Source organism: Nipponia nippon, unplaced genomic scaffold (assembly GCF_047370975.1).
Source record: "Nipponia nippon isolate SJK-2023a ecotype South Korea unplaced genomic scaffold, ASM4737097v1 scaffold_25, whole genome shotgun sequence".
NCBI classification, from domain to species: Eukaryota; Metazoa; Chordata; class Aves; order Pelecaniformes; family Threskiornithidae; genus Nipponia; species Nipponia nippon.
In genome coordinates, this window is record NW_028262342.1 from 4,972,979 (window position 1) to 4,985,137 (window position 12,159).

Below are 12,159 nucleotides of genomic sequence, written 5' to 3' on the forward strand. Positions count from 1 at the left end.
GCACCAGCTCCCCGGTGGGCAGTGCACGACCAGCTCTGCCGAAACCAGGGGCTGAACTCCTGCTGCTGCCGAGACCAGCAGAGGCTTTTGCCAGCTTCAGCAGATTCCGGATTTCACCCAGGGAGGCTAATCTGGGACCCAAACGTAATGCACTCTTAAGTACTTTGCTGGATCAAAGCCGAAATTATTAATGCCTGGTATTACATGGTAACAGTACTTAACTATGTGATATTAAAGTAGTTATCTCTCTGATGATTCTAGTTTGCTTACATTTGATAATACTATTTAATAACTTCCAACTATGCCAGCTATTAATTTAAGATTCTTGTGTTTTCAGTGTGCAGTCCCCTTCCCCCCCCGGCCCAGTGCATCCAGGCACCCTATGAGTCTCTTTCTGGACTACTGACGCTGTTTTCCCTCCATCCTTCTTCTTTCAAGCAGCAAAACCCTCTTGGCCAACAGAAACACACCAGGAACGTGGCTGTGTACTCAGCTTTATGGGCTCAGATCAAGTAAACCTGAAGACGATTTTTCCCTGACTATCCGTTACCCACAAACGAGACGGGAGCTTTATTGCAGCGATTTCCCCTCGTTCACCCTCAAACCAGCCCACGCACCTCCCGGCCCCCCCAGCCTTGCAGCTTTTCCCAGCACAGGTAACAAGACTCCAGACAGGGCTTTGCTGTGCAGAGGGTTCAGAGGTGTGATCCCCAACCAGGACCTCGGGATGGGTTTATGGATTTCTGTTTGCTGCTGTAATTGGGGAGACTTCTCTTTCCTTGGCACAAAACGCCTCCCCCTCCCGGGGATCACACCAGAGACACGTCAGAGTGATGAATTGCCACAAAGCGCAGGCTCCATGTTTATTATTAGGACCATCAATAACCCCTGGCTGCTGTTATCACCCTGAAGAAGACACAAGCCTTCCTAGTTTTTCTAAAAAAATCAAGCTTTTCTCATGCTGCTGGGGGAAGGCCATGCAAACACACACGTATCTGGCTTCACACCCTTATTCAAATACCTCAAGGCTCAGTGAAGAATCCATTCAGAGTCCCTTTGTAATGCATCACTTATAAGATAAATCTCATCTAACTTCAGGTTCCCTCCTGACCATTTCCTTCTGAGCAGCAATCGCCCAGCCACGTGCCGGCACGGCCGTGCTCTGCAGACCTTGCACAGCACAGAGCAGACGCCAGCCAAGCCCCACCACTGGCTCCTCACACGCCCAACAGAAACCCCACGTCTTCTTTGACAAAGCGCACGTTTCCATTTCCAGTTCCACACAAGCGCATCAAGGTCCTCGACAAAGAGGAAGATAAAGGCATGGTTATAACGAAGGAGAGAATGCAGTTTTAAAAAAGCATATAGAGATCGAAAAGGCTCTGTGCAAGTCAATCCACTTCACACAGGTTTCTAAGCGATGTTTTAAGCTTCCAGCATTAAGTACCTCACATCTCAACTCGCATGGCACTGGCCAGCCGCACGGCGCCCTGTCGCGCGCGCTGCAGCCCGTCCCAGCAGACACCCCCGCCGGCTCGCAGGCCACTGCCGGCATCCCAGACGCCACGGGACCCTCGCGGGGATTAAGCAAACAGCTAAGCCTTCCGGAGCAGCCCTGGGGATTACTGCACATCCCTAATACAGACTGAAGAGTCTCAGTCCCCTGGGACTACTGAAACTCTTAAATCAAGGCTGTTAAGCCAGAGCTTCTTGCAAAATCCATGCTTGCGCTCTGCCAAGATGCAGGAGAAATGCACCTTCGCTGCTCCTTTTCAAGCATGTTGCACCCGGTGCTGGGACACAATTTAATGCCGGTATCGACCCTCCCTCACAGGCGCCTGGATGCAGCTGGGCTGCGGCGCGGGTGCCAACATCCCCGGAGGGCACCGCTCCCCTCCCGCTCTGCTCCAGGCATCCCGGCCAACAGCAGGGTTTTAAACACCTATGGAGCTCTGCATATACATTTACAGCAAGGGGATGCCCACGTGCACAGCCTCCATCACACCAGACTGCAACCCCAGGCAGGGCGTACGGGCAAGATGCACTCAGCACATAGGAAACTCCTTTGTGGGCACTGGCTGGGTCTGTGGGACCAACGGGCTGACCTCTCTGACAAGACCTCCTACTTGTAAAACCCTTCGGGAGCAAGAAATCAGGTCTCTGAAGGAGATGCGATGGGTCACCGTGAGGCTGTTGACCCTCCCCGCAGAGCCCCCTCCCCGGCGTACCTGGCTGTGGGGTGGCAGGAGGGTGCCCTCGGGCGAGAGCTGGCTCTGGCACTGGCCCGGCCGGCGGCAGTCCAGCTGGATGAGGCTGCTGCACTCCTGGTGGCACGTGTATCTGCAGTCTGCACGGGGGAGAAACGAGAAAGTGAGGCACCCGAGGCGCGCAGCCTGCTGTCGAGGAGCAGCGGGGGAACCCCGGGAAGGGATCAGACTCCTGCTGGAGGGCAGACCGATGCTCGCGGGCATCGGCCCGGCCAGAGCTGCCAGCCGGGCACACGTCCCCATTCGCGCACACTCCTGCGGACAGGGAGAGGCACCAGAACACCTCATCCAGAGCAAAAATTGCTCCCGTGCCCTCTCCCTGGGGAAACCTGTGTTTCTTGTTGCAATGCTCCGGCACAGGCAGCGTTCCCGCCTTGCGCTCTGCTGCCTTTCCCCTGATCTGCTGGCACCTCAATATACAAAGTAAAGAATGTGCTCAAGTCCCACCAAACCACAGGGTATGCCACTCCCCCGCTATGCTCCTTGGAGATGTCACCTGCAGCAAAAGCTTGGCCACTTCACGAGGAAAGGATGCTTCATCTTCCAACATCAGGAGGGAAAAATCATCTTTGTATTAGACAGAAGTCAGACTATTTAAGGTCACTAAATATGAACACTTCAAAGGCCAGTTACAGTGGCTGAGGTGTGGATCAACCATCAGACTGCCAAAAAGCCACTCCTGGAGAGGGTACGGACACGTCCCCGGGTCCCGGTAAAGGCTGTGACCTTCCGTCCCCAGCGCACATGCTGCCCAGGTGCAGTAAGGCATTTACGTAGTGTGTTTTCTTTGGATGCTGACCCATCCTGCTGTAAGACATTAACTAGTTCAAGGTAGGAATTGCACAGACGACTCTGCAGAGCCCAGGTTTAACCTCTTTAGGCACAGGGTCCCGCTCACCCACAGCTGCTGAGGGGCAGCATTCGGCACAGCCAGCTCCATCTACCAGACACAACGGCTATCACGTATTCGTGGCTATCGCTCCCCCAGCCCTTTCCCTTAAAGCCCTGACTTCTCCGTACCCTCCTGACTGCAGCTAACAACCTCCTTCCACTTTAATGGCCTTTCTGATCCTTTTAATTTTTAACCGTCATACAAACAACATTAAATTTGCTTTTTACGCTATCCAAAATTCCAGAGCGGTCACTGACCTGAAAAAAAAAAAAAAAAAATCCTAAAACCAAGGCAAGAGAATTCACTCAACAGAAGGAGATGGGACTAAGAGCCCATCCCTGCACCAGCCCTGCCACCCTGCTCCAAGCCAGCGAGCTTGTATTCTAAATACCTTTCTTCTTTCTTTTCCTTTTTTCTTTAGCATTTGGCTCATTGGTTTTGAATATCTGGGGCTTGCGGGAAAGCAAAGGAAGATCCCATATTTGCTCTGGAACCAGTGATTTCTGCTCAGCTCTGCTGAATGCTCACACGTGGGAATGCTGGAGAATGAATGAGAGGAGCTGAACCGCTGCTGGGAGCTGGTGCCTGAGGGGGGGAACATCAGTCTCCAGGGGAAACAGGGAAATCATTTATCATTTAACATTCATCTGGCATGAGCTGTCTATCATTCTCCTATTCCAAGTCAGTTGTCTCAAGTAAGCCTGGGGGAAAGCAGGGAGCCTTGCCTTTTTTTTTTTTTTTTTTAATTAGAGATAAGCTGCAGTGTTACATGGTAATTTAATGCATGACCTTTTGAGCACCTGGAACAGCCTTTTAATGGGGGACATTCGCCAAGTCTTTGCTGGAGGTGCCAATCTGAGGCTGCTCCAGCTGCAGGTTCACCTGAGCATCTGGCGCCAGCGGAGAGTCCCTTCTGCCTCTTTGGTCCAGGGCTTTCAGCTTTGGGCGGCTGCTTCCCAGTCTCCCGGACCGCAGCCTGCTGGGGCGGGAAGGCTTGAGCACCTCGGGTGAAGGAGCTGCACGGTAAGAGGTCCGCAATATGTAATAGGGACCACAGAAATTACAGCTCCCAATCACACCTCCAGATCAGGCCCATTACGGCCAGGCATTTCTTTATGAGATTAAAGTATGACACCTCCTTAGTCACCATCACCTATTAACAGGGCTAATCACTCAGTATCCGGCAGGGAACACTAATTTTAGAAACCCAGCACAGCTTTAGGAAGCAGCCACGTGACAGGTTTGCCGAGAGGAGCAGGATGCCTCCACTTATGCTTTAAGATAACTTCCATTCAAGTCAAACAAAGCAACACTTGGAAATGTAGTTTCTTAAAAAAAAAAATAAATCACAATACTGTGAAAAACTTTGGTGGCTGAAAGGAATTTCGCTTTCTCCATAAAGTTTCTCAGGGGGATAAAGTTGGATAGAGTAAAACAGTCCAATACAGATGCCCATCCAGATGCCTAAATATAGGACTGCAGTCATCCTGCCCACCCCATCTCCCGAATACCGCAGATGCTGTGGGGCATCTTTCGATCCGACCCACGTGCAAGCCCCAGATCTGTAGGCTAGGGAGACAGAAGGAGACGGCGCAGGTCTGTGACAGTGGCCAGACCCTGGCCCCAGCAACGACAGAGGCTCCAAGAGCCTGACCTCAGCCAGGCTTTCACCTAAAGAAAAACCTCCTGCAACCCCAAAGCAACACTGCACAGGAGACCAGATACGATCACCCGCAAAATTAGGACAGAAAGGGTCAAAAGTGTCCCAACACCTCCCCTGTGAGGCTCTTAAACTCTGATTTCTGGCCAAAGTTTGTGCTGCCAGCCCCAGCGCACGCGGGACCGCAGAGGAGTGTTGTCGAGAGGACTCACTTGAAAGAAGCTACAAAAACCCTTGTGTGATATTAAAACGAATCATGAAATTGCAGGAGTTATCTTAAAGCTCCGGTTCCTGCTCTGTTACGGATCCTGCCATTCACTTAAAAAAAAAAAAAAAGGTTTGATTTCGCAAGCTGTGCTGCTTAAGACTGAGGGCTCGGTGCCTCTGCCCTCACTCGGAGGAGACGCCTGACGTCACTCGGCTGACCTCAGCGGCGGCTGCAGGATGTGGCCCTGTGACCTCACGATGCTGGCGGGCATCTCCTCCTGCCACGAGGGGACAGGGCAGGACCCGCGGCATCGCCACCAGCTCCAGCATTCACAGAGCAAAGGCAGGGAAGGGTCTCGGTTTTCCTGCGAAGCACGTTCTGATGTCCCCGCAGCAATGATCCAGCCCCATCTCTGCCTCAGGTCTGCAGCTGGAGGTCTCAGAAGTTTTAGGTCTAAATCAGGTGGTTTGGGTTCAGTTTGTTTGCAAATGCAGGTGAAACCCAAGGGTGGTTTTCTGTTTGTTCAGAGCAGACAAGACCCCACTGGTGAAAACAACCCCCCTGAGAGGTCCCTGCCCTGCTGCAGGGTCGGGAGTGCAATCCCAGCTGCTGGGCAGATGCTCCTGAGCCATAATTTACTAAAAGGCAAATTTTCCTTTCGAGTGGCAAGTGGGGCAGCACTGACACCCCAGCTGTGCTCTGCCGCGGTGCTCCCGCGAGAGCGGGGCTGCAGAAGGAGCTGGAGCAGAAGCTGAGGCCGCCCGGTGCCGCCAGCGCGGTGGCAGGAGAGCGTGCCAGCCCCGTGCCTGCCGGGCATCGCCAGCCGTGCTCCATGGCAGACAGGGCAGCACCGCAGGAATCCCCTAATGCCTAATTAGCAGCAGAAAGCCTGTGCACAGCAGCAGCCAGCAAATACGCCCAAACACAGAGATTCACACCACCACCTACCTCTAACCAGCAAGACCTCCCTGCTCGGCCTCCTCAGCAGCCGGAGTCCCTCAGACCAAGACTCTGACTTGCGAAAATGCCTGAATATTTTGCGAATTCTCTTTGTTACAAGCCCAAAGCAAGCAGCTGCCCCCGCTTTCCCGTCTGTCATCCTTGCGAGAGGAGATCGATGGCTTCCTGGGCACGCAGAGCCAGGCGGGCAGCTCTTCAACGCCAAACGCTGCTGAGATGCAACGTGCATCGGTGCAAGTTATGTCTGCTTCCACGAGAGGCCTTTCCCCCCATGGAGATAAAACAGTGACATTGGCCATTTACAATCTCCTGCCATTTGACGGATTTCTTTTTTTTTTTTTTGAGGCAACACGCAGCTCAGGGCTTGTGCATCTCTGGGCTTGTCCTGTTAGCCATGGAAAACTTTCTATTTCTGGGGCTTTTTGCTTGATAAGATAAAACAACTGAACGGAAGAGATTAGCGAGAGAAAGCGCAGGACCCAGCCGTACGCTGGGAGGGCTCTCTCCAGTACCCTCTCTTCACTTTGCTGCCTTTTCCCTGCAGTCATCTAAAGTCTAAGGAAAAAAGTCCCCAGTGTTTAATCAAAGGTTAAATTAAAGGAATGCACTGAGATTAACTATATTTATAATATTGATTTAAAGTCTGCAGGTAGTTAGCCAGGTTTTAAGATCAATACTACAGTCCTTTCACATCTATCAGCTACAACTACACCGAGCGGGACATAAGTGATAGGGTGGGACATAAACATCAGTTTAACAGCACGCCTGAAATCCGCCACTTCGTACCCTCATGACTGTCCCCTCTCTGCTCAGGACTCCTTACAAACAGGCCAGGTTTCCAGCACCCTACACAACACATTCTGGCTTTTATACAGGGAGTAACAAAGGTGAAATTTAACTCATCCTAAAAATCACACCAAGCAGCATAAGCAATGAGTTAACACAGCGGACTTTCTCATCCACCCCTTGCTGTCCCAATGCCAGGACAGCATCTCTTCAGCTACATCCATCCTGTCTTCCCACACCGAGACCAGCAAACCCAACTAAACCTACTGGGCCAGGGACGAAGCACAGGGAGAAAAGAAACAGCCCAAAAACTAACCGGCAAAGGAAGAGCTGGAGCCTTGGCTGGTACGTCTCTCCATAAATCCTTCCCAAGCCACCGGACTAGACTGCAGCAAGAAACATGACCCTGAAGACCTGAGCTACTCCGGGAGCCCCAGCAGCCTGCAACACGGCTCTGGGCAGGTCCCCGTCCCTCCCCACATCCCCATCTCCCCCGGGTGAGCGAACGCCCTGCCTCGGGGAGCCTCAGCGGCGGGATGCACCCCAGCACCCCACCCCATCCTCACCTGACCTCAGCAGCACCCTCCCGGCGAGCGCCATCCCAGCCTGCCCCAGTCACCGGCGAGCAGGAGAAGCCTCAGGAATCTGTCTGGACCAGCTCGATAGGACAGAAATGCAAAGTACTGTGGGTCCTATGAACTGTTAGCAATTATTATTTACAGTGGCAAGACCAGAGACACGACGGAGCATGGGAGGATGTGTTGAAAGAAGAGAACATGAAAAACTACCATGTCCTGGAGAGTGCCAGTGGTGCGAGCAGAGCCTCATCCCGGCAAGGCTGGACGGTGCTTTTTAAGAGCGTCCACACCTGCTAAAGAATTCATTATCTTAAGCAAACATCTACTTGAGAACCAGTAATATTAGAACTGCAGTTTGCTCTACGAACTAGAAAGAGAAATGGGGTGTGTGTTTAACCAGCCCCCTCCTTAAGGAAATAGGTCCTGATTCAGCACAGGACTTGAACACAGAATTAACTGCTCTGAGAGACAAGGGTGGCTTCAGACCATAAACCCAGACAGACGCTGAAGTGCTTTACTGAACCAGGTCCATGTCGCAAGATACACAGATCAAAATCTGACTTCAGGTACAGCTGCATTTGCCACCGAGATCATCAGGTGCTGGACATGCTCCGAGGTTTTCCTCGAGGCAGTGCCTCACAACCAGCCTTCCCGGCAGGAAAGCACGGAGATCTGGAGCGGTTTTCTTGCACAGAAGCACTTCAGCCACCAACGTCCTATTTTGGTAACACCGCGGTCATCAGAGCCAAGACCCACCACGCCGATCGGGGAGGGCATCCAATTCCAGCTGCCAGCGGCTCCACCGGGGAGACTGCAGCTCCCGTGAGCAAACAAACAGAAACTGGTTATGGTCACTCCACGTGCAATAGATGCACCTGGCTTAACCCACCCAGGCCAAAAACAACTCCATGGGACTTCATCACCATGGCCCAGGAAATACGTGGGCAGTAAATCATGCCCCCAGCTGCCAGGACAAGAGAGGCCACAGCCACGGGGGAGCCCCGCCGGCACAGACACAGGGCCAGCGCACGCCTGGGGTAAGGCCCCAGCCAAACCAGAGGATGGAGCACGGTGAAGGAGTGGACACGCTGCTGAGCGATCGCTGGGATGGGTCTTACTGCTGGTTTTGCTAACAGCTGCAGCACCAGAAACAGGAATTTCATATCAGCACCTGCATCACGGGTACAGTGAGGATAAGAAAGTCCCCCAGGAAGAACTGGCCCATCTCAGGGTAAACTGGCATGGAAAAGGAGCAAAACAGCCGACCCACGCACACGTTAGGCTCTCACATAATTCTTCTGCCTTAAGCCACAAGATCCCCGATTGCCGGTGCCAGCCCACCCCGTGCAGCGCAGAGGGACCCTGAGTCACCAGCATGATGCTGCCAGGAAAAAAAAAAAAACAATAAGCAATCCTGAGACTGCACGAACAGAGATGCCGAGAGCCAGGGAAGCACTCGAGCCATCTGCCAAAGCCCGAGCCATCGCTGCCCTGTCTGCATGCTGCTCCCACCAGCATCCACCCAAACCCTTCCCACCGGGAAGCTGCCCCCAGCGCAGGGCTCAGCCTGGTTTCTCTGCTGTCCCCAGTCCAAAGCGAAATAAAACACTGAGGGCTTTGAAGCTGCATTAGTCACCATCGCATTCAAATGACGCCACTCCGCCCCACCAGAACAAACACCAAAAAAACCCACAGCAAAGATACACCTCTGCAATCTGCCCGTCCAGCCCCCTTCTCCCCAGCTACAGCAGCCTCTTCTGTCGGGAAAAGCTGCCGGCAGCAGGACACATTTACACTCCTACAGTGAGATTTTTCTTTTAATATTCACTCCGGCTTTCAAAGGTGCCAGCAGCACAAAGCCACATACATTAGACAGGAGATATTCAAGACACAGCATATAATGGCACGACTACTCCTCAAGCCCAATTGCATTCACTTTGAGACTGAAAACAAGCATTTTTAGCGAACGCCGGCAGGACGGCCCGGGGTCTGTCGCTGCCGAGCTCCCACCTCCCCATCCCTTTGCGCTGATGTCAGCGGGAGCAGCATGCTGGATGTGCATCACACACGGGACCGACCTAGAGGGTCCCAATAAAGGCAGCGAAAAGGCTCCTGGTGTCTCAGACAACACCCGCCTCACCCCAGATGCAGCACCCATGGGTGGAACTTGAGCTAAAACCTCAGTAAGAGCCTGTCCGCTGCCTCCAGAGCCGTGAGACTGATTCAGGACAGCCTAAACCTGCCAGATGCCTGAGGAAAGCCACCCAAGGGGAACATTTTCCTGCTTCTGGGACTTGCCAGGTCTCTGCCCCCACCCCTTCCACCCAGGGCCCCGGCTGGAAGAGGAACTGCAGAGCACGCATCCCACGTTAGCCTTGGAACGAGAGCTCCACGCCACTCTAGAAAGGGGAAACGGAGCCGAGGAGATTTCAGCACATCACTGCTTGGCGTGAGAACCACGCGGCCAAACCCCCCTCCTCGCTCCGCAGCGGGGCCGGCTCCCGCTGCCCCTTCCCCTCGCCCAGGGCAGACCCAGACCTTCGCAATTCAAGTTCACAATGCTGCAGACAGCGTTTCCCCTCTGGCTGGGGCCAGGCACTGTCCCACGCGGGACACCATGCCCACGGCACAGACAGGGAGGGACACGGACTGTTTGGGGAGAGAGGAGGAATAAATACCACTTTCACATTTCACTAAAGACGACCAGGTCTGATGCAAATAAAAATAGGCCAGAACTGTACAAACAAAAACCCAAGTGTCCTCAGGCTGCAAGTCAAAAGCAAACAAGCAGCAGCTCTGCATCAGAAGAAAAAGAAATATTCACCAAGGCAGCACAGCACACCCCACCTGCAGCGCTCGGGCATTTTTGAAAGGATGCTCTACTGGGATGGCAGGGAATGCAGCTGATGTTAGGAGCATCTCCACTGAAGTTTCCCTCCCCCCCCAGCCTGGTTGTTTGGGGAATTGTAGATGCAGAACTGCTCCCACAGTCTGAATAATTCTCCTCAAAGGAAAAGGGAAACAGAGTTATTTAAGATTTGTTTCAATATAACTATGGAAAAAATCCCGCCAGCGGAGAAGTCCCTCAAAACAACTATTTATAGTATTTGCAACACCACAAAATTCTGTGAATTATTACTTTAGATCAGGATTTCAAAACACACAGCCCAGTATCTCACCTCATGCATGAGTCCCGTGCCAGCTTTGCAGGGTGGCTGGTGAAAGAGAAGAGCCCCGGCAAATTTTGTTTTGCTTCAAATAAACCCACGCTATTTCTTTAAGCACATTCATTCACACGTTTGCTCCGGTGTGCCAGGCACGGCAGAGCTGCCAACCCCAGGGAATATACTGGCCCTTACCAGGTTTTGAGGGAGTTAATCAGGAACGGCAGGAAGAAAGCAAAGGCACACATCGGCAAAACGTATTTACATCAGCCTCTTTCAAACAACGCACCGTGCAGCAAGTTCACCAGCCCCGGCACGTTCCTGCGTCACGTTGTGCTGGCCGCGTGGTGACGGCTGGGTTACATTTAATTAACAGCAGCCAGTGCTAAAACCTTAATGCGATGCAGCAGGGCCATCTGGTGTGACTGTCTCTCCCAATTGCCCTTCATTTCCAAACGGCACCAGGAGGCATGTGTAAGAGCCCTGCTCACACCGTGCTATGCAAATCACCGCTAGAAACATTTAATTGATTCATAATCTAAGGAAAGCCAAGTATAAGAACCACAACAGGCTGAGCGAGGGACTAATTGCCCCGGGGAGGCTGGCATCGCAGCACGTGCCTGGCATAACCCCCCCCAGACAAACCAGTAAACGAGCAACGAAGCCTCCTCCAGAGCTACCAGCTGGGCAGCCAGCCCAGAGCCCAGGGTGGGACGCAGCTCATTCCCTCGCCCCAAATAGCCACCAGCACCAACCTCCTGCCCTCCACACCGACACCGAGGGCACCCTCGCCCCACGCGCCCCTGCCTGACCGCGGGCGGGCTTGTGGGCACAAGCCGGGGGTGAACAGCACTGGCATTAACAACTGCCAAAACCAAGAGGCTGAGCAGACCCCAACCAGCAAATCTTCGAGTCACTCCAACCCAAGCGCAGCTCTACAGCTGCATCAGAAAAGACCAGTTTCCAGCCAGCCTGCAGCAGGAGACGTGCTGACGGATCGAGCTGGAAAGGAGCAGTTTCAGCATCAGCAGCCAGCGCAGCACTTGCTACCAAGTTATCCACTACATGGGTTCGCCCAACCCTCCCCTGCCCTGGCACGCCACGGCCTCTTCGTTTCCCTGCCCGCACCACCGCAGCTGCGACGAGTAATGCAGGTCGCCCCTTTCCAAGGACCATGCAAACACCCCGTGGCCCCAGAGCAGCACCCAGGGACATGGGGGACAGAGCACATCCCGCTGCACGGCCCCGGCTGGGTCACCTCGTTTGGCCCCTCTGCGTCCCCTTCCCCACGGTGGAAAGGTTAATCTCTCCTGCAGAGCACAAGCACGAATACAGCACACGTCTGACACTAGGAACACACACCTCAGTGAACCGCCCTGGCATGAGCACTCTTACCCCGGGAGCGTGGGAAAAGCAACAAACTTACTCTTTCCAGGGGAATTTACACCTCACTGTAAAGCTTTACAAACACAAATCCTTCCTGCTCACTGCGGAGATCTGCTGCCAGCGCTGATACCAAACCCCTCCGCAACCCTGCCGATTAGCTGATAATCTCCTCTTTCCTGGAAAAGCTTCGTTTTCCAAATCCGCCCGGCGGCCCCTCACCGCCCCGGTGCCCAACGCCCAGCCCCGGACCCAGCTCTG

The 12,159-nt window shown here is 53.5% G+C and overlaps 1 protein-coding gene across 1 annotated transcript in view; it reads right to left on the reverse strand.

The window, feature by feature from the left end:
* The window catches only part of RASSF5 (Ras association domain family member 5), a 35,288-nt gene that overhangs the window by 22,379 nt on the left and 750 nt on the right, over positions 1 to 12,159 (reverse strand). Inside the window, exon 2 of the mRNA XM_087762098.1 lies at positions 2,229 to 2,347. Within this exon, the coding sequence (XP_087618224.1) occupies positions 2,229 to 2,347 (119 nt within the window). The remainder of the gene's footprint in view (positions 1 to 2,228; positions 2,348 to 12,159) is intronic.